Below are 26757 nucleotides of genomic sequence, written 5' to 3'. Positions count from 1 at the left end.
TGTGAACTGTTTTCGGTATTGTGGAGAGGGATCTAGGGAGATAGCCTTGTTTCACATACCCAGATAAGACTTTGTTTTTAATGTGTTTTCTTAAAGACATAGTGCTTTTTAAATGTTTTAAAGTAAATTATATTTTTACACAAGACGCCTCTGTCAGAATTATTTCAGTCTCAGTGTGTTTACTCATGAGCTGGTTCACGGTCCGGGGTACCCCTCAACCCCATTTCCTAACAGTTGGTAGCAGAGGATGGTTTAACGAACTTACGCTCATGTGGTAACGCGCTAGACTGGAATGTCTGCAGTTGAATAGATGTTGACTAGGGCAGCAGCAGCAGCAAAAAGTATGAAGTCACAAACTGGACTGTCTGGGGCTCAGGCCAAAAATGTTTTGGCTGAAAAACCCCAAACTCTAATTGATTTAGAGAATAGTGGAGCTGTAAGTTTTGGAGCAGAGGCCTCAACTTGTGAAGGGCCTAAGATAGTGAGTAAACCATCATCACCTAAAGAAGTAGAGACTGGAAGAACGCCACTTCAGGTCTTGAAAACAAATACAGAGGTGGATGATGAGTTTAGGAAGGCAATCCTTCAGTTTTTAGGTTTGCCCACAGTAAGTCAGAACCCGACTGCTGATTCTAGCGAATTATTAAAGAATTCAGCCGTGAAAGGAAAGAAGATCGAAGTCCTACAAAACACCGGATCGGTAAGAGACTTTCAATCTTTTCCTAAAACCCCCACCTCAGACCATAAGTGGAGAATGGGGGATAACAGACTGCCTGATTCGAATGTTCCTGCTTCTTTGTTAAACCAGCATGGCCAAGTTGACATTGCGCCACCTGCTGTTGAAGCCATCATAGATCAGGCTATAAAGACTTTAGCTCCCTTGATGACATCAGTGACTTCTGCTAAAATAAGAGACTCTCATGTTGAGCATAAGGTTGCAAGTGTGATAGAAACTTTGGCAACCATTTTAGGCGATGGTTTGCAGGCACCATCGGCTCAACAAATAGTAGCTGCACATACCAAAGTACCCCTGATGTCTGCGACTAATTCAGCGCACGCCACGAGTGGGATATATCCATCCGTGATGACATCGACATCCAGGACAGTTCCGGAGGCTGCCTCAACTGAAGATGGGAATTTGGGAGCGCGCCCAAAAATTCCTAGAGATGTGCACCAGAGAGGACCCTCGACCTTTTGTGCTCAAACCAGGATGAGCTTTGCATCCGCACAACCTGAAGTTTTAATCCCTCCCATTGGGGAGGAACGATTGTCAGAATGCCTGATGGAAGACACTGTCCTGTGTGCTTCCATTCCAATGCCTTATTGCCCGTTCCAGGATGGACCACATTTTGAACATCAATTAATGTCAGTTTCCATGTTTAATAATGTACAGGTCCTTCCTCCTAATTTTAAAAGTTTAAGTGTGGGTGGAGGAAATTTTAAGGAATGGGTTAAAAGTATTCAAGTAATTTTAATGAAAGAAAATGTTTTACCGTTGTTGTTAAAACCCCCACCTAGACCATGGTCCTTAGAAGTTGATCTTTTACATCATAAGGCCTTTTGTATTTTATTGATGTCCATTAACCCTGCATTATATCCCAGTATACCTAGTAACCTGACCGTAACAGAAGTTTGGGTGAAACTGCATAAGCTATTTTGTTCAAAAAGCTCCCATGTTACAAAGAGAGTTTATAGGGAGTTCTATTCCGCAAGGTTGAAGGCGGGAGTAGATATTAATGAACACTTATGTGAGTTAAACAGGTTAAGGCAGGAATTGATGTTGAGGGGGGAAACAGTGTCTGAACAAACCCTCATTACTGTTATACTCAATTCCCTTGACCCTAGCTGGGATAATTTTATATCGCAACTGGATAATGTTAGTTGTAATAACTTATCCTTAGAAGTGTTATCTGGCAGATTGATTGCAGAAGATAACTTGCGAAAATGCAGGGCGGCTTTTCACAAAAAGGAAAAACCTTTAAGAAGGCCCGATAGTTCAAATAGAGCATATACTATCGGAGAATGCTTCAATTGTGGTTCAAAAGAACATTATAGAAGGGATTGCCCACAAAATGTAAATGCTAGGGCATACTCAAATGTACCTTCTGATAATAAATGTAAAAGGAGGTCATTGCCTCCTGGTAGAAAGCCAAGTATAGATGTTCCTAACCACAGAAGGGGTAAAAAGCCAAATGAAGGCAACAAAGGGAACAAACCCAGGTTTAATGATAGCTCTGTAGGTATAGTGGAAACTACTGAGTCAGAGCTTACAAGGGAACAGCGAGAGCAACTGTGGTTAATGGACAGTGGAGCCAGTAACCATGTTGTCAGTGACCGAAGGTTGTTTGTTAATATGAGAAGGCATCAATCCATGGTCAAAGTTGCAAATGGTAAAAAGGTGAATGTTGTTGGCATTGGAGATGTTTATATTCCTGGGATAGGAAAGATTCATGGAGCATTGTACGTACCAGAGATAGATCATAATTTGCTAAGCCTAATGAGGATATGTGAGAACCCCAGAATGGAGATTCTGTTCTCAGGAGGAACAGCTGTGATCAAAAACAACAAATGTGTGATTGGGGAGGTTCTGAAGATAGGTGGTTTGCCTTATTATTCCCCCAATACGAATGCTGAGTCCTGCAGCGATAGCAATTACACTATCTCATTTGGTAGTAACAATGAATCACAGTTAGAACTAGGTGATGAGGATCAAGACTTTCACCAGAGGAAGCCTTGTAAAGACAAATGTAAAGTTAATAAAAAGTTTTTAAATTTTAACTTAGAGTCAGATAGTAGGGAACCTGAAAATGCTAATGCAATTGCTATAGGTGAGCCGCTGCATAACGAATGTGCTCACTTGATGCATCGCAGGCTAGGTCATGTGAGTTTTCCTGTAGTGAAAAAGGTAACCGAACACTCAAGGGGAACCAAGATCAATGATTGTAACACATTTCTAGACTGTTCAATTTGTAGGAGTGCAAAGTTGAAGGTGAAATCTGCGCCCAAGAAGTCTCAGAGGTACTCTGAACACCCGTTTCAGCTCGTCCACATGGATTTGGTGGGTCCATTCGCACCTTCCGTGGGTAAGAGACGGTACTTTCTTACCATAGTAGACGACCATAGCAGATTTGGATTCGTTTTTCCCCTAATGTCCAAGAGTGAAACGTTGACTAAGTTTAAAGAATTTTGTAACTTAGTCCAGAACCAGCACCAGGTCAGAGTTAAGAAAATCTTGACTGACAGGGGGACTGAATTTAATTCCAGGCAGTTCTCCAGCTGGTTGAGAAGTAAGGGGATAGTCCACTTACGCACCGCGCCTTACTCTGCGTTTCAAAATGGCGTCGCAGAACGACGCAATGGCGTGTTACAAACCATGATGCGGTGCGCCCTAGAGGACTCCGGATTAAACTTCGCGTATTGGGTAGAAGCAGTTAGATACGCGAATTACACCCTGAACCGTGTGTGGTCTAGTGTGGTGCAGAAGACCCCATACGAGGTGCTATACGGCCATAAGCCTAGCTTGGCACACCTCCACGTTTTTGGAGCGATGGCCGATGTTCATGTCCCGAAGGAGCTCAGGAGAAAGGGAGACCCAATCTCTGTTAAACTGAGATTTGTTGGTTATGAGCAGGGCTCCAAGGCATTTAGGTTTGCCTACCCTAACGGAAAATTGATGATATCAAGGTCTGCCACCTTTCACGAAGGGGCCAACTGGAGTAAGATCCATGCCAATGAGATTCTTACTCAGAACCCTTCCCGTAGTTGTCATAGGCGAGCGGAGGATGTATCAGAGGACCTACCTGAGGATAGGGATACATCTGGTTCTGGGAAGCGTGCATCCCAGGCACCCTTGAAAGGGGTATTGAAGCGTAAGATGGGGGTAGCCAGGAAGGATAGGCACCCAGCTTCTGAGACGCATAGTGATAGTCACGAGGTGGATGACTCATCAGACGACTCTGATGTGAGTGACTCTCCTAAACGCAGACCAGTTAGGGTTACCAGGGGCAATAAGCCTAAGAGGTACGACGACTTTGTTACCTCAGTCGACCAGGTTTTGGCCACCCCTCAGAGATATGAGGATGTGTTGGCCTTACCTGACCATGAACGACAGAAGTGGCTGGCCGCCATGGATACGGAATTAGACAGCCTGAGAAGGCTGGACGTATTCACGCCAACAAGATTGCCCAAAGACAAGAGGGTGATCGGCACCAGATGGCTTTTCAAACAAAAGCCCATTGAAGGTGGGGGCTTTATCTATAAAGCGAGGCTAGTAGCGCAGGGATTCTCGCAGAGATTCCCTGATGATTATGAGGACACCTTCTCGCCCACGGTGCGCCCTGAGAGCGTGAGAACAGCTCTCACCATCGCTACCATGCGAGGCGAACATGTATATCAGTTCGATATTCAGACCGCGTACCTGCACGCCCAGTTAGACAAAGAGCTGTACGTGAGGATTCCTCAGGGAGTAAGCCATCGGGAAGATGATGTGTGGTTGTTGAACAAGAGCCTATACGGCTTAAAACAATCTGGTAAACGATGGTACGAGTGTCTCACTAAAAGCCTGAGAGAGATGGGCTTTTTACCATCATCGGCTGACGAGTGTGTTTTTGTCAAGGAAGATCAGGGCATTAGGGAAACAGTACTGTTGTACGTTGATGACATCCTATATATTTGCAGATCAGAGAACAGGCATAAGAAGTTCTCTGAGGACCTAAGTAAGAGTTTCGCCTTAAAACCATTAGGTCACATTAGCAAATTTTTAGGGGTGCAATTCGTAAAAACCGAGAAGGGGTTTCGGCTCTCTCAGGAAGATAAGATTCAGGAATTGCTTAAAAAGTGTAGCATGGTAGAGGCGAAGCCATGCAATACCCCTATGGCAACAGACTTCCTTAAGAATATGTACACTGAGAGCACGGAGTTTGAGGATAAGACCCTTTACAAGTCCGTGATTGGGTCGTTGTTGTACATTGCAAATTGGACTAGACCGGACATCAGTCTAAGTGTAAATGTGTTATCTAGACATTCTGAACATCCCACACAGTACCATTGGAGCGGAATCAAACGACTCCTGAGATATTTAAAGGGTACTGTGAACTATTCATTGTTATTGGAACCAGAAGCAACTAGAGAATTGAGATTGAGTTGTTTTTCGGATGCCGATTGGGCAGGGGATGTTAGATCTAGAAAAAGTACCTCGGGGTACATTGTATACCTAAATAGTAGCCCCGTGTATTGGTTCTCTGGGAAGCAGAAGTTAATTGCAACCTCCACAGCGGAAGCTGAGTATGTGAGTTTGTCCAAAGCTTCCAATAACCTAGTTTGGTTTGACGATCTCTTGGTAAGCTTATGGAGGCAGCCCATGCAACCTATAAAAGTCTATGAGGATAACATGGCTGCCATTAACATATCGGAAGCCGATGCTGTAGGCCAGAGATCGCGCCATATTGATATACAAAACAAACATGTGAGGCAATTGGTGAAAACAGGTTTCATTAAGACTGTGTATTGTGAAACCAAGGAACAGGTAGCGGATGTGTTTACCAAACCGCTGCCCCGTGACCAACACCTCTATCTCCTGGGTAAAATGTCGATGGCTATGTGAATGTACTTCCCATTGATGTATATATGTACCCAATGTAGAATGTATGTTTGTTAACCAGTCAAATAGCCGCAGAGAAGGGGATTGTCACAAGTGTTTCCAGGATTGCTGTGGCTATCTGCCTACTCACAAACAGTATGGTTTTAATCAAGCCATCTACTGTTGCCAATTACCTGCAAGCCTTCCCCGCCCTGGATAATTGCAGGTTGACTCCTTACATAAGCAAGGACCTTTTGCTTGCTACTTGGGCCTAGTCTTCTAGGCCTAAATGCACAGCTCCTGCAGGAAGCTTGTTGCAACGCCGCAGATGGGAGAAGAATGCAGATAAGGACTCCAGATGCCGCTACAGAGACTCCCACGGATGCTTGCCTTTTGCTGTTTTGAAACATGCAAGCTATCATCGGGACTGCTGCTGGACCTTTTTCCTCCCACAAGCTTCAAACAATGTTTGCTGTTTGAACTGTTTTTACTTCAGGTGACTTTCAGCTGTGAATCTCGTGCTGCTCCCATTATGATGGCCTTGATGATGTATCGACGCCGAAGCTGCTTACCTTCATGCTAGCTTTATTCTTTTGTGAACTGTTTTCGGTATTGTGGAGAGGGATCTAGGGAGATAGCCTTGTTTCACATACCCAGATAAGACTTTGTTTTTAATGTGTTTTCTTAAAGACATAGTGCTTTTTAAATGTTTTAAAGTAAATTATATTTTTACACAAGACGCCTCTGTCAGAATTATTTCAGTCTCAGTGTGTTTACTCATGAGCTGGTTCACGGTCCGGGGTACCCCTCAACCCCATTTCCTAACACTTAGGACACATATCAAAGGTATGATAAGGACATTTTTATATGGATAATTTTAAGATTTTGCCTGGAATTATTTTAGGACCTAAGGACAACAGTAATTATGTTTGCCAGAACTCCATGAATTATACTTATTGATTGGTTCATTGATTGTTCAACTGTTTCTGCTAGAACCAGATGGGACACCATAGAAATCTTTCAAAGGTGACTGAATTGCGATTAGTGTTGATGATGAATGAGATCTCTGACCTTTGGTTGGTAATGAAGTAAAGCATGTAGAAATCTGTATATTCTTATTATTCTGTAATTCTATGTCCAAATGGAGGCGTTTCCAAGTGTGAGAGGAACTCAGTTGGTGCTATGTATGCACAATGCCCACTGAAACTAATACTCAGGTGATAGTGAGGAATGCTTTAAACCAATACTGGGGAGAGTAACTTCTTGAAGTAATTGTTTCTATCCATTCTGCCCTGCTGGCATCAGATGAAACAATCACTGGAGTACAGTGTAGCCTATTTCAAAGCAGCCTCTTCTATTTGCATAAATTAAGGAGATATTACGTAAAAAATAACCTAAAGCCTCTGTTCTGCACTGCTGCCCCTGCACATGGAAGGTACACTTGTTTTCATTTCAAATGCCAATTTAATTGTTTGTTTCAGAAAGGGAAATGAACTTCAGATTTGCTTTATCTGAAATCGAAGTTCAGTTGCCTCAGAGATTTCTACGTATAAACAACCCTAATGAGAACTTTTCAATGGCACTACAGGAAGTTTAATAATTGTTAAGCCCACTTTTTAAATATGTATTTTCTTGCATTATTGAAGACTTTAAAAAATCCTCCAGAGTTTTCAGAATAGCACAGAAAATCCCAAATCCTGATTCAGTTCAAGGATGCATTGATTTCTGATATAACAAATGGAGATTTGAGAACACTGTGAATGGCTCCAAAATTGGGAAACAACTATGGCTGGGAAGGAAAAAGACAGAGGTAAAGGTACACACGAAGTTAAACTGTTGTGTCATCTACTTCCTCTATAAATTAACAGACGGCCAAGTAGAGATATTTAACAAAAATGAACTACTATTTTCCCTGTCCAAAATACCTGGGACTTGAGCATAGTTCCTTGAGACAAGGAAATGTGTGGATCGTTCGACGCCTTTCTCTTTTTTCTCGGCGGACACGCAGCTGGTCTAAGCTCTGCAGTTCTTCCACTTGTTTTTGTAGCTCATCAACTTGATTTTGTAGTCCTTCAATTGTTTCCGTCAGGCTGTAAATAAATTCAAGATTGATGGAAAAGAAATGAAACAAAAAGCTGAGCACTAAATTATATAGAATAAAATACAGACATAACATGAAGAAATGGTTTTACTATTCATATACCTATGCTTTCCTCCAAGTTATAATTGTCTGCAGTACCATCTCTGGAGAATGTGTATATGTGCCCTTCAACTTAATTTTTACACTTCAACAATTCTGGCCTGTAAATTGCAATTACATTCTCAGGAAGGTAAGCCCGTATTAGAACCAGCTAACCAGCTTTTCTCTGTTTCTTTTCTCTCTCAATACTAATTATGCATGCTTTCCCACAAATATTTAAAGAAGCATAAAACAAAGAATAACTATGTTTCTATCTGCCTATTATTTTCAGAAGTGCTAAATCATCAAAATTGCTATTTGTTATGAGCTGAACAGATCCTTCTCACACATCCCTTCCCCATCCCAATACATTTTCAAACACTTGCTTTTTCCATCCTACAAATCCTACCCTGGAAACATGAGATGGTATAAAGGATACGGTCGATACTGTTTTCCAGTGGGAATTTATGTGTTAGCATTTTCATTTGGAAATACTTTTAAATTACCCTTCAGAAAACAGAATGAACAATAGCACTGTGGTAGTGAAAAGCCCAAAACAACACGAGGTAAGAGAAGTCACCTTATTCACATGTCCATCTAATACAATTCTTTCCTTGTAAGGAAGTTGGCTAACTATATTTTTATTTATAACAGGTCCTCTCAAAAGAGAACATGTCTATGTATCTCTCTGCCACTATACTTGGGGGCAAATGCTACCTTGCATACATTGTTTTCAGGACGGCCTAGGACTGCAAAACCTCCTCCTGTTATTTCTGAAATCAGCAGTTTTTATCATTTAGAAGCTGCAAAATACAATAACTGATCTTTCTAAAGATTGGAAAACAAACACCCTCACTCAGATTTGAATGCTCTTTCCACTATCTGCCAGCATTGCAACCTCTACCTTTCAATTTTTGACATACCCGAGACAAACATGATATCCCTGGGACCCACAATATGATGGGGCTTTTCAAAGTCTTTGTGAGCTGAATAAATTACCTTTGTTCAGCTGTCACTATAGAGAAAACTGCAAGATAACTGCTCTGAAGAATAGTGGGAACCCCCATTTCATTCCACTTACCCATTCCTCAGAGGTGCACTTCTCACTTGAACCCAAGGCATTATAGCATTTCCCCCCCACCCCCACCCCCCAAGCAAATGCAGGGAAGAAATGGCAAATCCAGGGGAAGGGTGTTGATTTGACTGCCATTTTTGCACTTTCCCCAATTGACTAGCTAAATGCAAATTCAGGAAATGCAGCAAGACATGCTGCAGAGGCAAGAGGGGAGTATTGCCAATGTCTGTGTAAAGGTGTCAGTTATTTGGTCTTTAATAGACTTACAATTTTTTAAAACTTTATGATTAACTCTGGGAAGTGGGGATTGTATTTTCCTGTTCATGACTATGAATGAAAAAAATCTGATCCTTTGGGGATAGCAAATAAAAATCTTAAATCTACCAATCAGACCCATCAGACAAATGATTACCATTGTATCTTCTGCTGGGATGCCTTACTCTCTAGCACAAGCTTCTGATTGGTCAATTCTAGATCCCGTGCTGTTAAATCCAGCTGTTCATAAACTTTAGCATGTTGTTCATTCATATGCCGCAACATTTCCAGCTGTTTTGTCAAATACTAGAAAGAAAAACAAAAAGAAGTACAGCCAAATCAATCCAATCTCTTCAAGAATAGCATAATTAAATGGGAGGCAAATCAATTACAACTTTTTAAATGTCTAAAAATATGTCTCTAATCAGCAGGGCCGGATATTCCTATAGGCTAACTAGGCTTCAGCCTAGGGCCTCAAGATCCAGAGGGGCCTACACAGTGGTGGGATTCTGGGGGTTCGGCCGAACCCTTTGTTAAATTGCTGGCTCGCCCGCCCCTCGCCTCCCACCCGCGCAGCGCCAGCCTACCGTAGCCAGGGGTGGGCAATTGTGGCTCTTTTACAACATGTGGACTTCAACTTCCAGAATTCCTGAGACAGCTTGGCTGTAAAAGAGCCACAATTGCCCACCCCTTCCCTAGCCTGAGTTCCGCTGCCTGGGATCCACGTGGGCTGCCACGTGGTTCCCCACCGGCTCCGGATGGAGAAAGCAGCTTCCAGCCTTCACTCACCCTCACTCTCTGCTCTGTTGGATCGCCCCGCCCATTCCCCATCTATTGCTGCCTCCGATGGCTAGAGGAAAAAAAAACTTCAAATTCTTGCCGCGGGGCTTCAAAGGGCCGCCCTATAGCCAGTGGTGCAGCCGAACCGTTTGTTAAATTGCTGGCTTGCCCCGCCCCTCCGCACCACTATTTATTGCCAATAAATAGTGGTGGGCGAGGGGCGGGGGAGCCAGCAATTTAACAAAGCGTTTAGTGTTTTTTTTGTAATTTTATTGGCCCCCGGAGCTTCAGCATAGGCTAATTGGCCTCCCGGCTCTCAGCTGATTTGTCTCAGCTGTTTTGCTCAGGGCTCTTCTGCTTCCTTGCAAAGAAACGAAACTGAAACTGCTTTGCTCTTGCTGCAAGGTTGGAAAATTAGGCAGGCAGAATTCTTTTCTTTTTCCTCACCAAAAAAGGTAGGTGCAAACAATGGGAAATTTAGGGAAAAAGAGGAGAGTTCAGAATTTTAAAACACAAAAGAAAAAAAGCTCTATTTAACTAGGGAATTGTAATAATTGAGATACTATTTATTGTATATTTCTAAAAGCAGAAATGGTTAAGTTGTGGTTTGGAGGAATATATGGGGGAAATTATTTGGTTTATTATTATTGGTAAATATAATTAATTGATTTGTAAGAAACTGGATTGCATGGAAATAATTGAAATATTCATGTTCATATTGATTAATATACAAAAAAGGTAGTTATATAACTAATTGATTTATATTAAAATGTTGAATTTATATTAAACAACTAATATTACATAATTAACCAATGTGAGGATGGATATAAAAATAGATGACAATGGGAAGGGGTATAATATAGAATAGAAGGGAAAAATTGAATTTGATTAAGATTAGAGATGAGGATGAAGGGTAATATTGGTTTTTTACAAAAATAGATGAGGAATAAATATGGCAAAAAGGAAATATAGAAATTGTAAATTTAATTGAAATGACTAAACACTGTTTAAATTTGTGAACCAGCCAAATACTCTGTTCAAAGAAAATACATTGTATGTTTGTATGTGTGTTTCTAATTATTATTATTATTATTCATATTTGTTCTCTTTTATTCTTTAAAGTTTAACAATTCATTCTTTATCTTAATATCTTTATATTTGTTTGGGGTTGGCTTTCTTCCCTTTCATCTTTTTTATTGTACAGCAATCTTTCTCCTCAAACCTACCACCTCTCTCTTTTCTTTCCTTCTTACTTTCTTTTCCTCCCCCTCTTCTTCTTCTCCCTACTTCCTCTTCCTTTCTCCTTCTCCTCCTCTCTTCCTCCCTCTCTTACCCTCACTCCTACTCTAATTTCCCTTCCCTTCCTTCATCCCTCTCTTTTGCTGTATCCTTTTATGCATATGGACTACTCAGAGGGCTGAAAAAGTTATTTCTGACTGGTCCTCGCACTTTTGACCAGTCCTTGAACTTACGACTGTCCTCACATTTTACGTTTTTGCCTTATCTTGTCACCATGGTGAAGAGAAGCAGTTGTGAAATGAGTGATACGGTTGTTAAGAATGCTACAATGGGCATAAATGATGACCAGTCATAAGTGCCTAGACCGGTCAAAAGTGCGAGGACCTGTCAGAAATCACTTTTTTCAGCCCTCTGGGTAGTCCTTTTATCCATATGGACTACTCAGAGGGCTGAAAAAGTTATTTTTGACTGGTCCTCGCACTTTGGACCAGTCCTCGAACTTACGACTGTCCTCACATTTTACATTTTTGCCCTATCTTGTCACCATGGTGAAGAGAAGCAGTTGTGAAATGAGTGACATGGTTGTTAAGAAAGCTGCACGGGCATAAATGTGAGGATGGTCATAAGTGTGAGGACTGATCAAAAGTGCGAGGCCCAGTCAGAAATGACTTTTTTCAGCCCTCTGAGTAGTCCCTATGCACATAGCCATGCCCACCCGGTCACATGATGAGCTACCCATGCCTACACAGTCACGTGACCAGCTAGCCACGCCCACCCAGTCACATGATTGCCAAGGCACACCCCCAACTAAGCCACGCCCACAGAACCTGTTGTTAAAAAAATTGAATCCCACCCCTGGTGAAAGGGCCTCATAAGTGGAATAGCCTAGGGCCTCTTTTCATCTAAATCCGGCCCTGCTAATCAGGCATCAATTTTAGGATAGCCTAGGGCTAGGCAATTATAAAAATGAGCAAATGGGACAATCTATCTTAAAAAATAATATAATCTTTTCTTTCACTCAAAAAGTAGAATCTGTGGAGAGATGACTTAAGAGAAACTATGTTGGCAAGTGTTACAGAAAAATGTTTTAAGCCTGAGAAATGAAGACAACATTAGAAAATAACTCAAGTTGACTCGGCTTTAACTCTCTTCCTGGGGTATAAAACGGAGGGAAAGGAAAATGCACTCAGGATTCTTGGGTTCTAGCATTTCTCCACAAAATCGAACTTCAGACTTTCTTGAGGAATCTGTTTCCTGAACTGATCTACGTCAAAGGGCTGACCTCAATCTTGAAAGCCTCACTGTATCTTCCCTTCTCCGCCTCTTACATTTAATTATGAACATTCAGACAGATAATCAAATAAGACACACTGATTTAAATCCCTTTAAAGCAGCAGAAAATACCTTCTGGAATTCTTTCCATGTTTTTAAAAAAAGCTACTCTGCATCATGAGACTAGAAACGCAGGGGCTTATGGTGAAGCTGTCAGAGCTACATGAGACTCCTTCCCCCCCTCTGTTTCCTCAATCAGGGCTGGTCACTTTCAACACAATTTTTCTCTTATTGGGTTTTCCCACATCAAATTATCCTGTTTATTGAGAATTATCCCACACAGAGAGTTATGAGTCTCCTTTCATCAGTGCTTCTCAACCTCAGTAATCTTATGATGTATGGAGTTCACCTCCTAGAATTCTCCAGCCCGCACATCTCAAAAAATGGTAAGGTTGAGAAGCATCATTTTACACAATTTTTTCCTAACATTTTGTTGGGTAAAAAAGAAAAATATTGTAGAGAACCTGGACTAGCTCAAAACAACCACCATTAAAGTTTCTGCTCAGGATGAAATTGTATGAGCTGGGGGACAGAGGGTGCCGCTGGATAGTGACAAAACACTTTGTCATGGAACCCTTATGACCTGTTTTCCAGAGCTTAACAAAGCTTTGCTTCAGCAACTTTCATCTCACCCTCTCCATAGTCATACACCTTTGTGGATATTGTTAATTTGACTGTCCTAAATTAAATCCTACCCAAATATTTACTGTATTTTTCAGAGTATAAGATGCACCGGACTATAAGACGCACCTACCTTTTTTGGTGAGGAGAAGAAGAAAAAGAAATCTCCCTCTGTCTCTGAGCAATTTTGCCTTGTTGCAGCAAACAGCCTGCTTTACTTTCATTTTCCTTTTCAGCATAGCTTGATTAGCACAAGGGAAAAAAAAATCTGCTCCAGAAATTTTCTTCCTTGCAGCAAGCAGCAGAATCCTGGGCAAGACAGCTGAGAGCAAAATAGCTGAGCTGTTTTTTTCTTGCTGTTTGCTGCAAGGAGGTAACTGCTGTCAGGCAGAGGCCAAAGGATGGAGGCCAGTGGGTGGGCGGGGGTACATTCGGTGTATAAGATGCACCTAAATTTTCACCCCCTTTTAGGGAGGGAAAAAGGTGCGTCTTATACTCCAAAAAATACGGTACACATATTTTCAAAGCAATGCTTAATGTACACTTGAAGCATGAATGGGTTATTTGAGTTATACATATTTGCTTGCGCTTCCCCAGTCTCTGTTGACAGTACCTCTATCTCTTGCACTTGTTCCTCATTAGTGGTGTACATTTGCTGCAGAGAATCTTCCAGTTCCTTGTTGCGCTCTAGAAGTGTCTTCCCTAATTCAGCTGCTAAGTGCAAGTCTGAAAAGCAGAAAAACATATAGGCTTTTTACCTTAAATAATTTGGAATATACCATATGCAATGCTGGTAAGGTTGACTTGTTTAAATATTCTTAACCCATTTTTTTCAAGACCCAAAGTAGCTACTCAAGAGCCAAAGCTGCCACTAAAAGCTGAACCAAACTTCAAAAGTAAAATCAGTAAACATCTGACATTACATTATTAAAAGTAACTTCTTTAATTATAATTCTTTTAATGCCAAAGAATCTTATGATAAAAGCCACACTTATTTTCTCTCCAATTCTTGCAGACTAGAGGTGTTTCTAAGCCTCTTATATAATTGAATCATTTGTCTCCAACATGATTTTTTCCCCCTACATATGATAGAAATATTTTATTATTGGGATCAGCATACATATTTATGAGTGATTTAAAGTTACTTATGATTTATTTATTTCACAGCTCAGCTGAAGAGCAAATTGTTCTAATTATCTCGCTCTGGTGGAAATTACGAGTCAGCAGTGCTAATTGTATTTCTGCTATCCTAATTTCATATTATAATTCTTAGCCGCTCAGAGAAGATGTCCTGAAGAGTGGCATATAAATTCCATAGTAACAGGAAAAATAATGAGGAGGAGGAGATGACTAGAACAGCAGAACTAGCAACATATGCTTTATAACATACCTTATGACCTCTACAGAAAGATACACAACATCAGGAAAAGCATTCAAGTTTATCTTGAGGTAAGATGGATGGCCTATAAATTTTATAAATAAATAAATAAATTTCAATGCCTTCAAGGATCCAAAATGATCCTACTTGCTGATAACTAAGCCATCTGGAATAGAGTATGATCATGGCAATCTGCTACTACTTCAGAGCCTCATGAAGAAGAATCTGAAGATGTGAGGGGCCCAGCCTAAAGGGTTTTTAAAAAGTGAGCTCCTTTGATTTAACCTGAAAACACAGTTAATATAATATTAGTGAGATTCTTAATTATATATACTAAAAAACCAACAATTGTCTTTGATACAGTGGTGAAATCCAAATATTTTTACTACTGGTTCTGTGGGCATGGCTTGGTGGGTGTGGCGTGGCTTGGTGGGTGTGGCTTGGTGGGCGTAGCAGGAGAATGATACTGCAAAATCTCCGTTCCCACCCCACTCCAGGGGGAAGGATACTACAAAATCACCAGTCCCACCCCACTCTGGGGCCAGCCAGAGGTGGTATTTGCCAGTTCTCCGAACTACTCTAAATTTCTGCTACTGGTTCTCCAGAACCAGTCAGAACCTGCTGGATTTCACCCCTGCTTTAATAGTTATAAACTTTTGGCCTATCCCTTTAAAAAATTAACTTGTCATTCTTCCTTCTTGTCAAGTGGCTGACACATGGACACGTAGCCACAGACAAACTATAGTTATCCCATTTCTAAGGACATTTATTCAACTTCCTCTCTCATAATCTTGCTATTTGGTCAAAATGCAATTGTTCTAGTTGGCAGTTAACTTGCTAGGCCAAATGTTATGTGAACTGACTCATTTTTAAGTCATTCTATTTGCTCGGACTTTTATATGTTGTTATTTGATGCCTTTATAGTTGCAGGATAGAGACTGGCAGAGCAAAGGGGAGGAGTTAAATGAGGCAGCAATTAGAATCCTTATGTAGTAAAAAAAGAATGAAGTCCAACCGCCCCCCCCCCCCATCGCTACTGACCCACATTTAATCCTGTAGAGTTGTAAACTGTTAATCTGAGAAAATTCTTGTGCATAGGCATTAGCAATAAATCAGTCATTTAGAACCTTCATGTGTAGACCTGGTTTTTGGCAATAATTGCTATTCCATTCTGCCCTGATTATGAGAACAAAACCAAAAACTGATAACAAGATGTTGTATGATGGTATATAAGTGCAGCCTAGAAAGTAAACTTTAATTTTTTTCTTATATTGTCCTACAACTTCGACTGCTTTCTACATTGGTTAATTAATCCAGAGTGTCTTGTAATTTACAAAACACTTAGGGAAGTTGGGTTTATAATTTTGTACAACAACCGTCCAATCCTTATTGTCCCTTTCTTATCCTCATCAGCAATTTTACCATGTCTTCCCAGCTGCCTTTACTTCTGCTTGATCACCATTTTGTCAATGCAATGAGAAGAGATTGGAGTATCGCCTGTCTCAGGTGGAACATCACAGAGACTTTCAAATGCAGCTGCCCATTTCAATGACAACTCTCTCAGGGCAATATGGCTATAGGGAAATGTCTTAATTATCCCACCCTGGTGGGAAGCAGAAGGAGGTACTGCTACCACTGAGGTGCTAATTGAATCACAGCCTTTTACTTGGATTTCTCTGAATTTAACAAGCTACTGGTGTTGGGTAACTATTATTTGGAATCGGTTGCTATAGTAAAAGGAAACAGGTGCCCCACTTCTTTCCATCTGCTTCATTCCCCATACTTGTATGGTTCAGGTTTCAGAATTAACCTGCCTTTCCTTTAATAGTTCTTTAAGACATATATTGGAAGACAAAGATTTAGTTAGCCTCCACTAAATCTATTGATAATAACTTTAAAAAACTCAGTATTTAAGAGGAAATGAGAATTGTGGTAAACATATCTACTTTGCAGACAGGAGATAATGTTGTACAAAAACAAAAGTAAATTATTAGTACGTCAGTTTTGCTTGATTTTCCTTTATAGACAAAGACTTCTCAGGAAGCACCATATAATTTCCAAAGCTTGTCTTAGAACTTTGGTATTCCTGAACTTATTTAGTATTTGTTGGTTATTTCCCAGAAATCTGATCTCCAGTTTTGAGTACTATAGCACAGAATGAATTGTTAAGAGCCAATTTAATGTTAATTGCAATAATAATATGCGAAAACCCTGGCTACCAATTGTATTCTTTGAATGGGCCATATTAACAGGAAGTGATAATTACGGCTAAAAAGACATACAGACATCTCCAATTTTCTAAGTGTGCTCAGGAGACTGACAGCATAACAAAAATGAGTTAGATGGAAAGAGAAACAGTATTAATTAATTTTAATATTCCTGCTATATTCCAAGACCAAAGTCTCCATCCAAATTACAGCATTACATGAAATACTTGAATTTTCTAACATTAACCCTGTGTCTTGAAAAATAATAACACACAATAAATAAATTACTCAGGAAATATAAATCCAACTATCCCAGTATAGGCTAGGTACTTAAAATTAAGCTGATAGAAACATTCAGAAATCCCTGAAGGAAAAATACCGTATTTTTCAGAGTATAAGACCTTTTTCTCCCCTAAAAGGGGGTGAAAATTTAGGTGCGTCTTATGCACCGAATGTAGCCCCGCCCACCCACTGGCCCCCACCCTTTGGCCTCTGCCTTGAAGCAGTTACCTACTTACAAGCAAACAGCAAGAAAAAACAGCTCCTTTCAGCTTCAGCACAGCCAAATTAGCACAGACTCAGCTGATTTGCTCTCAGCTGTTTTGTGCAGGGCTCTGCTGCTTGCTACAAAGAGGTAAATTGCTGGAACAGATTTTTTCCCCCTTGTGCTAATCAAGCTATGCTGAAAACGAAAATGAAAGTAAAGCACGCTGTTTGCTGCAAAGGCAAAATTGCTCAGAGGCAGAGGGAGATTTCTTTTTCTTCTTTTCCTCACCCAAAAAGGTAGGTGCGTCTTATACTCCAAAAAATATGGTAGCTTTCTTGATATTAATGTGATTATGGGAGAGCATTCCAAAGCAGAACCACACAACTTGTACAGTAGCCCTTCATTTAGAAAAACACTGTAACTGCAAAGACAGAATAGCTAGGCAGATACATTAGAGAATAGGCTCCTTGAAATATCTTCTCCTTTGGATTAACTGAACTTTTTGAACTACCTGCACCTGTAATTCTACATACAACACAGTGCAATAATTCAATTGAAAGGATAACAGAAATGTCAAACTAAGAGCCTTTCCACATGAAGTCTTTATACTAGTTTGAAACAACTCTGGGCTTCTGCAATCTCACAATGTCTGATATATATACAAGCAAAGTCAGAATTAAATTGCACTGAGACCACAAGAAAAAGCAGCACTGTGGAGCCTCTGATCCATTTCCCCTTGGCAGAACCTTCTTTTCACAATGCCTTCCAGCTCTAGGGTTTCAGGTCTTTCAAGAAGAAAAACAGTATTTTTTTCAGGCACAGGTGTAGTTGGGTTTCATTTCGTTCTTTGCAGAAAATCAAATGAATAAAATAAGGTTATTGTTGTAGGGTGGGCATTTGATTGGTAACTGCTAGGTATCAACATAGACATATTCATCCTGATTCAGTAAGGTAGAAAATCTTTTGAGTTTTTCCTGTATTTCTGAGGATTACGTCACTCATAACCCTCTCTATTCATCATGCGGCATCTAATTTAATCTGCTGGGATTGGGGTTACATTAAATGGATTAGGAAACGCAGGATTTTAACATCAGGATTTTAAAACCAATCCAGCAATCTTACTGTAGGAGTTAGAGGAGGTAAAAATAGAGAAATTGTGGTGAAATATAATTTAAGATTTTTTTTCTATAACTGAGTAATAATACTTCATTGAAAGACAAGTTTCCATTTTAAAATGTCTGTTTAAATGTCTGTTTAATTTATTACTGGATCAACAATTTCAAAAAGACTGTATATGGTTTACAAATAATACAAACATAAAAATGGAAATAATGAAGTAAACATAAAGAAATCCATAAAGCAGTAAGAATAAATCTTCCTGTCCTTTAATGCACCAAGCAAAAACCAACAACAACATCAGCAACAATAATCCATTGTAGGGAAAATACTATCTATCACTAAGTTGTTGCAGAACTACCAAGTCTTAGTGGTTCTCCTGAAATCTAATTGGGCTGCTGCCAATTTAACCTTGTGTGAAATACAAGGAAAAGGGGCAACAGAAAACAAAACAAACCAACAACCCCCCCCCCAGTGGTGAAATTTGTTACTACTGGTTCTGTGGGCTTGGCTTGGGGGGGGGGGTAATGTGTGGGTGGGTGTGGCCAACTTTTTTTTACTTTTGTAAACATTTTTTCTACAACCTCTTCAGCTGAAGAGGTTGTAGAAAAAATGCTTTTAAAAGTTAAAAAAAAAAGCCTCTGATGATCGTGCGGCTCAGCTGGGCATGGGGGGCGGGGGGGGGGGGCAGGGATTTTTGCTACCGGTTCTCCGAACCACCAGTCGCCATCGCTACCGGATTGGGTGATCCGGTCTGAACCGGGAGCATTTCACCACTGCCCCCCCCAAAAGAATCTCTGATGATGGCAATTACTCAAGAATGGATCTCAAAATAAATATGACTAGATCCTATTAGATGGTAAGAAATTGCACATACCCAGGTCCTGAATCATTGAAGGCCTGCTTCTTTAATGTATTAGGGTTTTTTTTATATCCAGAGTTTTTGCATGCATATTGTTGGCTGGGTTCAAACATTACACTAAACTAGATTTGCTTTAGTTATTGTTTGTCAAAGAAATTGTTATGACTATGTTCTGTGAACCTTGCCAAGCCATTAGCCATGTTTTATAAAATCTGAGTTCACAGACTATGCTTACAAATAACTATATAAGTTAGTGTGTTATATAGTGTGGAATACCAAAAAGATTACAATACAATCAATGAAAAAGTAGATTTATCCTTAATCTTTCTGCTATTACAATACATTCCTTGGATATGTTCAACATAAAGATATGGAAACAAAAATAGTCTCCCCCGGGTTTTCTAAAATGCAATTCTTTATGCTCTAATTTGTAGCTTGTTTTCTTTACCGCAGTGATTTCAATTTTCATTATTATATGGAAAAGCCAAAACAGAACAAGTCTTTCCCATTTTCTCCTATTTGGAGTTAATCATAAAGGCACTGACAAACACAACTGCATATAGATTGAAAACCAGGATTTATGTCATTTCTGGCACAAAGTTCTGCTTATTCTTTATGTCGAGTGACTATTGTTCCCTTGAGCCAGATGAAATGGAAAATTGAACACATCTTGATTTAAATAAAGATGAAAAAGTGGAACAGGAATGAGTGTGGAGAGAGAGAGGGGGAGGAGGGAGGGAGGGAAGGAGAGAGGGAGAGGGAGAGGGAGAGGGAGGGAGGGAGAGAATTCAACAAGACCATCAGAATTTCTAACCATAGATGCAATAAATAAGAACTGATGTGGAAATTTTTTGGAACTATTGGAGATAAGATGCAATTCAAAAAACCACACTTGGACATCCTCATCACATACTGCCTAACTGACCTTGGGAAATCATTGCACTTCTGTAAAACACAGGACTGTGTTACATATAAGCACTTTCAGTATAAATATTTATTCTTGCTAGAGCTTATAAAATCTGGTAAAGGAGCTTTATCAGCTTGCTTTTTCACAAAAGAGACATACAATATTATGTCAGAAGAATGAGGAAGGCAGATAGCAGCACAATAAGAAAACATGAACTGAGAATTCATAAATTCAGAATGGAACAAAATGGCAACAGTCCAGGAACCAAGTTGTCATGGTTACTGAAATAGCTCTGGGTGACCCGACACATTTGTCACACTCAGTTCAGTTCTCGGGCAGCTTAAATAAAACATAAATAAATTAATTGTGGTTAATAAAGCTTGCGACTCTATGTTTATTCCATCTATTTTAACCATTATCTAATAGTTTACCTGCACACTAAATAAAGTTTTAATAATGATTTTTCTATATGACCATTCTCCAATGCGTAATTAAAGGTCATCATTTATCACCCCAGAAAGAATGGAACTATCTCCATTCAAGTCTGAAACAAACAAATCAATATTATAGGGATTTAAGTCTATGCTCCACTCACATAGGGGAAAAAACAGGAAGTTAAAATATCTTTATGACAACTTGTACATCTTGGTGACACAACACCATTGGTATTTTTAAAAGGCATATACTAATTAGAGAAGAATGAGTGCCAAAATTGGAAGTAAATCAACATTTGGATTTGGTCTTGATATACAAAATGAAAGACTAATAGCATTCTGTCTAGAAAAATCAATGTTTACAGCAAATGCCTTCCTCCAACAATAATTGATGGCTTTACACACTGAGATCAATGGATGTATAACAACTAAATCAAATGTAGCATTCATTGTGCAAGCAAAGATGCAGAATCTCTATTTGGTCAAAAACAAGACCTAGGGCTAAATATTAACTTTGTTTTGAAAAAAAAAAAAAGCAAACTTAAGAAGACAAATAAAATAACCAAAGCTACAAAATATAACTCACATTTGATAATGTGGTAAAGATAATGAACAGAATTAATGGTTAGATTGAAATCTGTGACATAATTAAAAAGAAGACAAGCAAAAATATACTGAAATGCAGAAAGAAAGCAAAGGGAACAAAATGGCTGTTTGATTACAAACTAAAAACCCAAGAAAGCTGAAAAGCAAAAGACAACAGAGGCATGGGAAAACTGTCCAACCAATGAGTTCCACAGACAGTAAGGACAGATAACTAAAAAAATAATGTAAAGAAACTGAGGATAATAATCAAATGGGAAGAACAAGAAATTTTTAAAAGGAAAATTAAAGAAATGATACCTAGTGGGTTACAAAGTTAAACTATTGAATAACACATTTTATAACTTTCCTTCCCTCCCCGATTTAATATATTTTAATTTATTTTACAAATTTATTATTGCACTATTCTCTTTGTAAATTGAATATTATCTCTTTTAATGACAAACAAAGATATGGTTCTTTTTCTGTACTGTTTATCGTTATCTTTAAGCACTTCTTTTATTTTTCTCTAGAAATCTGATGAATAGGAAATGGCTTTCCTCCATACCTTTTGCCATAAGTTATTCAGTTACTATACATTTAATGTTCACTGCCTCTGATATTACATAATGCTGTTATGGCTCAGAGGCCCTAATCCACCTCCAGGGCCAATGATAGGTTCTGTAGTTTAACCAATATCAGTTACATCCAACCATGTGAAATCTTCCATTAATGGTAACAAGTTCTAGGAAACCATTTCCCCTAGATCCTGCTATTGGGTACAAAAATGCATATTCAATGCATAATTCAATGCCTTTGGAACTCTAAACTGTGTTCATAATTTTGTCCTTAAGTTTCCAAAGAGAAAATTTAAAATATTGAAACCCAGTGGCCTTTTTGCTTTAACAGGCTTTCCACCTTCTTAGAACTTATTTCTTATCATTAAAATGTAGAAAGATTGCAAAAGGAACTTCATAAAAGTATTTTCCTTATTGCTGAGCTCTAGTAAGAAAATTTCCTAATACTGTTTTAGCATCTTCTTTGAAATCTCTATTACTAGTAATTTTCCTTGTGTTGATTAACATTTTAAGTTTATTTTGATTATTACCATATGTATGGTGAGCAGGATTCCAAGCATAAAACTGAGATGATACATAATCCAATACTGCTTCACATCTTTCATACTTCAGTTTTCCCCCACCCCCTTAAATAGAGATTAGAATCTTTATTTTGGCTTTACTAACCCAGGAGTAAGGAAATCCTTACCTCCAATAACATACTTTTCTGAAGATTTTTTTCAATTTAAGTAGCTAGCTTTTTGTTTTGACTTCTGTTTCTGGTTTATTTTACAAGCTTTTTCAATTAAAAAAACATTTAATCTGCTTTGAATGCATAATAAACTCCCAGTTATCTTTGCAACAATACACCAACATTAATTTTCCAGAATCACCAATACATTTGAGATTTAAGACTATGTCAACAATATTTCATGCTATTTCACCATTCCTTTATTTAAAATCATACAATGTGATCCATACATTTGAGCAGTAGACATTTTAGGAATGGCAAGCTAAGACTTCAAAATGGTCCTGTATTTTTAAGTAGCATTCCCTGAACTCTTATCACTGAAATCCAGTAAAAATCCAGAGGTGTTATGTTCCTGCTCTTTTCAAAACATTTTTTTTAAAAAAACCTGCAAATATTTCAATAGGCTTAAGGCCCATAGCAAATTAATCAAACCATTTAATTTTAATATGGGCCCATTTTAAGACTGAAACACGTTTGCTAACCTTGGAACTACTTCTTAATTGTGCCTGTGATGTCAGAATAGTCCATATCAAGCTTGAAGCACTTTTAATGTGAAAGATTTTGCATCTATAGAACAGCTGTTTTATGGAAGGAAATGTGGCTTCACATAACTTAAAATGAAAATAGCACAGCAAAGATTAAGATTCAACATTCATACTTCTCAGCTTGGAATCATTGAACCTTCTCTATCACATTGGGAGATAACCAAAATGATAAAGTTTGTGGAACAGGATGGGCACACATAAAAAGTTATTTAGAAGAAATACTCTGAATCTTGCATATGCGCAAGCACTAGACCCAGATTGTGAAGCGGTATATAAGTCTAATTGCTATTGCTAGACAAAGCTACAAGCAAATCAGTGACTAAATTCTTTCTTTAGAATTTTCCTTCCACAAGCTGGTTGCACAGAAATGCACCTGACTTTCGTGCTGGAGAAGAGCACTGCTCTGCTTCTGCTACATGTATGGGACAGGAGGACCTAGACAGTCAGTTAAACCTTTTCCCATTACAAATAAACAGAAAATATCTGGAAGAAAGGAAGGATAACACATATGAAATTTGATTTTATGGTATTTATTATTTTAAAGTAGGTATTTCATTGAAGGGCATTTTTTTTTAACTCTTTCAAAATATTTTCTATTTTCAGAAAATGATTCAAAAACATCCTAGGGGAAAAAGATGGAAAAATAATTCAGAGCCTTCACATATTTTTTGCCTCAATGCAACTAACTTTTTCATTGCTAGATGAAACAGATCTTATATGACCAGACTTGGACAACTTAAGAGAGCAACAATGAATATTTTTATTTAAAAATAATCACGGGTGACAATACCTGCCCAGGCCTATGGCTGCTGGATAAGTGATGGCAGAATGGTGATGGAGCTGGTGGTGTTAGTGAGGCCTGGAAGTGATTGGCAGCATGTTTTTGAGAGGGGGTGGCGGTAACAGATTTATTGAGTTTTGAAGTAATGCCGGCTTCGCTATACAAAATGACTTGGTGGGGCTGTATGTTGTGCAGATCTGATCTAGTTTGTGGTAACTAATCTGTGTAATTATGTATAAGAAATTAAAATATGCTGTCCTGATAAATCTGGGACAATTGTTTTGTGCCAGCCTAATACATTTCACAAGGTTGCTGTGAGATGAAATGGGGAACAAAGCACACCAAGTCTTCAAAGGTGGCTGGCACTGAATGGGATACAATATATAGAAATAGATTACAAAAGGAGATGTGTGTGTCATGCTCTTGAACGTAACTATCAAATCCTAGCAAGTGCCAAGTGTTTTTGGCATCCAACTGCAATTCATTTTAAAGAAACGTTAATTGTGAAGCAGGCAATAAGCAAAGGTTTAGAAAATGTTATTTGATTCTTCAGTTACATTTATTAATTCTCTTCTCCCTTGACAACTCTTAGCAAACATTCCTTGGAAAACTGCTGGATTATGTCAAAAGAGCCACATCATCATCTTCCGGCTGACAGAAACACAGCTCACTGTCGCCACTTCCCTCTGTAGTTCTTCCCCTGTTCATGCATTCTAATCATAGTACTTCCTGAAAGGAGCAAGGAGCAATACTTTGATCCCAGAATGCCTTTCTTCAGCAAATAGGAATGGGAGGAATGATTACACATATGAAGATATACATCTCAACAAACTATTTTTTCTCCAGGCTGTTGTTTATGTTTGGATGCAGGCATTACTGTTCAGTTAAAACCCAGCAAATACAATACTGTTGGTACAGTTTAAATCGGCTGTTATAGCACTGCTTCCAGCTGTTTTTTTCAACAATGAAAGAAGTACAGTATAAAGAAAAGAGAGGTTTTTACCGGTAGAAAAAAAATACGCTCATTTTTGTTGATCCTTCATTACCCATATTTACTGGATTTAAATCTGAAAAGAATCTAATCCTATGCAAAGAAGTAATTCACATGTCCATTGCGTAAAATCAGTGAGTAATACTGTCTATGGAAAACACATCTGCTAAACCACACAACCGAAGAGCTGGAAGAAGCCCCAGAAAATCATTCTTATTCCAAATGTTTTCATCTCTCATTATATTTTGCTGTTTGACTGTAGTTAATTCAGACAGTTCATGGGATTTTTCCTTATTTAATATCCCCTTCCTCTTGCATTAAAGATGGTAATTCAACAATATTTTTGGAGGCTATACCAAAGGCTTTGTGGAACTGTATTGGAATTGCATTCTTCTTAACGCCAATTTCACCCAAATTTAGAACCTATAGAATTTTTTGCCCCTGCTGGTTGGAGATAATGCAAATCACATTACAACACATTTAGAGGACATCTATTTGGGAAAGTTTTTTATACAATACCATCCATATAACCTGTCAAGAATATGAGACAGAAATGTTTTCATTATTATGACTGACATCACTGAAATTATAAAATGAAACTGCAATCTTCTGCTTTTTGCATCAACTATCAGATTATAAATTAATTTATTTGATTCATATCAAATTTTTAATTTGTCCAGTCTGCTGGAAGGAAAAATCAAGAGGGAACTAAGTGCATATAGCAAGTGTTTTTAGGAAAATAATATAATTAATGAAACCAGAAAAATAAAAAGCAGCATTAAAATTGGTATTACATGTTCATTGGGACAATCAAAAGAATATTCAAACTATAGTAGCTTAACAATAAAAGAAAATGCAAATAAGTTATAAATATTACATATACTTTTGCCACCAGATATAATCCAGTACAATAAAATGTGGTTACTGTGTGTGACCCTTTAAGTTAACTTCTATTTAAAGCACTATTACTTATGGAAAGTGTTTATATCTACAAATCATTAACTGAACTAGAAAAGCAGCAATAATATATTTTTTACAGATGAGTTCACAAAGCAACCATTGTTCTAAAAGTATTTTGCTTTTAGCAGTGAAAGCATTTAATCTGAAGAGCAGAGACCCTGCCAAATTTTGCTTTTCCTTCATGGAGAAAGCATCTAGATTCCTTTTATTTTGCATAACTAATAACCATATTGCATCATACCAGCCTCCACACTTCCCAACAAAAAATGACAACACTACAATGAGTATCATCAATGTTTCAGAGTCTTAGCCAGGCTCAATGCAGCTGCATGTAGTACAATAGTCTTAATACATGACAGCTTTGTGCATCATGCAATCATACCATGTAATCCCAACATTTTTTTTTCTGCACTGGTTTTTTGCCTGATGTCAAAAAGTTAAGCAAAATTGGTCCTGCCTCACAATTGCTTAGCCTTAGCAGAGCACTGGAACATATCAAGCCTGTGGATTAGACCAAAAAATGAAAAACCTGGAAAAAACTGTTTGCAAAATAGTTCCATGTTGTTTTCAATAATGTTTATGAATATTTCCATGAAGTCACCAAAAACTAAGATTGACTTTAAGGAACTTGTTTATATTTCTAGTACTTATTATTAACACTACATTTCTGAAATTTGTTTGTCATTAATTTTTACAGTTTATCAACCTGATGTGCTGCCATGATACCCCTGCAAACCTGTGTGTCTGACCTTGCACTAAGGCTGCAGTTGGCATATTTCCAACTTAACCACTTCAGCACATATTCACGTTGACATTTAAAGATGTGCTAGCTCTCCAAATAGTACCATTCAAACACATATCTTCATACTGCACACTTACTTCTTGTTCAAATGATAATGCAGAATTATTAGAGCACAGTACCGCAAAAGTTTCCATTCATAGTCATCAAGCACATCCCTTGGTTATCTCACTGCTGTAGAACAGATTTACTACTGCTGACTCAAGAAATAGGCCAACTTGCATATTTTCATGTGTTCTTACCTTAATCAAGTTATTTTGAATGTATGCAAACAACATGGAACAAATGATAATCCTTGAATAAGATAATCATCTGACTACATTTAAGATTCAGTGTTTCGG

At 38.6% G+C, this 26757-nt stretch overlaps 1 protein-coding gene across 1 annotated transcript in view; it reads right to left on the bottom strand.

Moving 5' to 3' along the window:
• CDR2L (cerebellar degeneration related protein 2 like) overlaps positions 1–26757 on the bottom strand; it is a 41551-nt gene that overhangs the window by 12469 nt on the left and 2325 nt on the right. Inside the window, exons 2-4 of the mRNA XM_034408698.3 lie at positions 13673–13785; positions 9245–9393; positions 7504–7668 (exon numbers count right to left, since the gene is read on the bottom strand). Coding sequence (XP_034264589.2) covers positions 7504–7668; positions 9245–9393; positions 13673–13785 — 427 coding nt within the window. The remainder of the gene's footprint in view (positions 1–7503; positions 7669–9244; positions 9394–13672; positions 13786–26757) is intronic.

The sequence above is a fragment of the Pantherophis guttatus genome, chromosome 2 (assembly GCF_059756535.1).
Source record: "Pantherophis guttatus breed Tessera chromosome 2, ASM5975653v1, whole genome shotgun sequence".
Classification (NCBI taxonomy): Eukaryota; Metazoa; Chordata; class Lepidosauria; order Squamata; family Colubridae; genus Pantherophis; species Pantherophis guttatus.
Note: the sequence above shows the minus strand (reverse complement) of the source record. Positions and strands in the feature narration are given on the sequence as shown.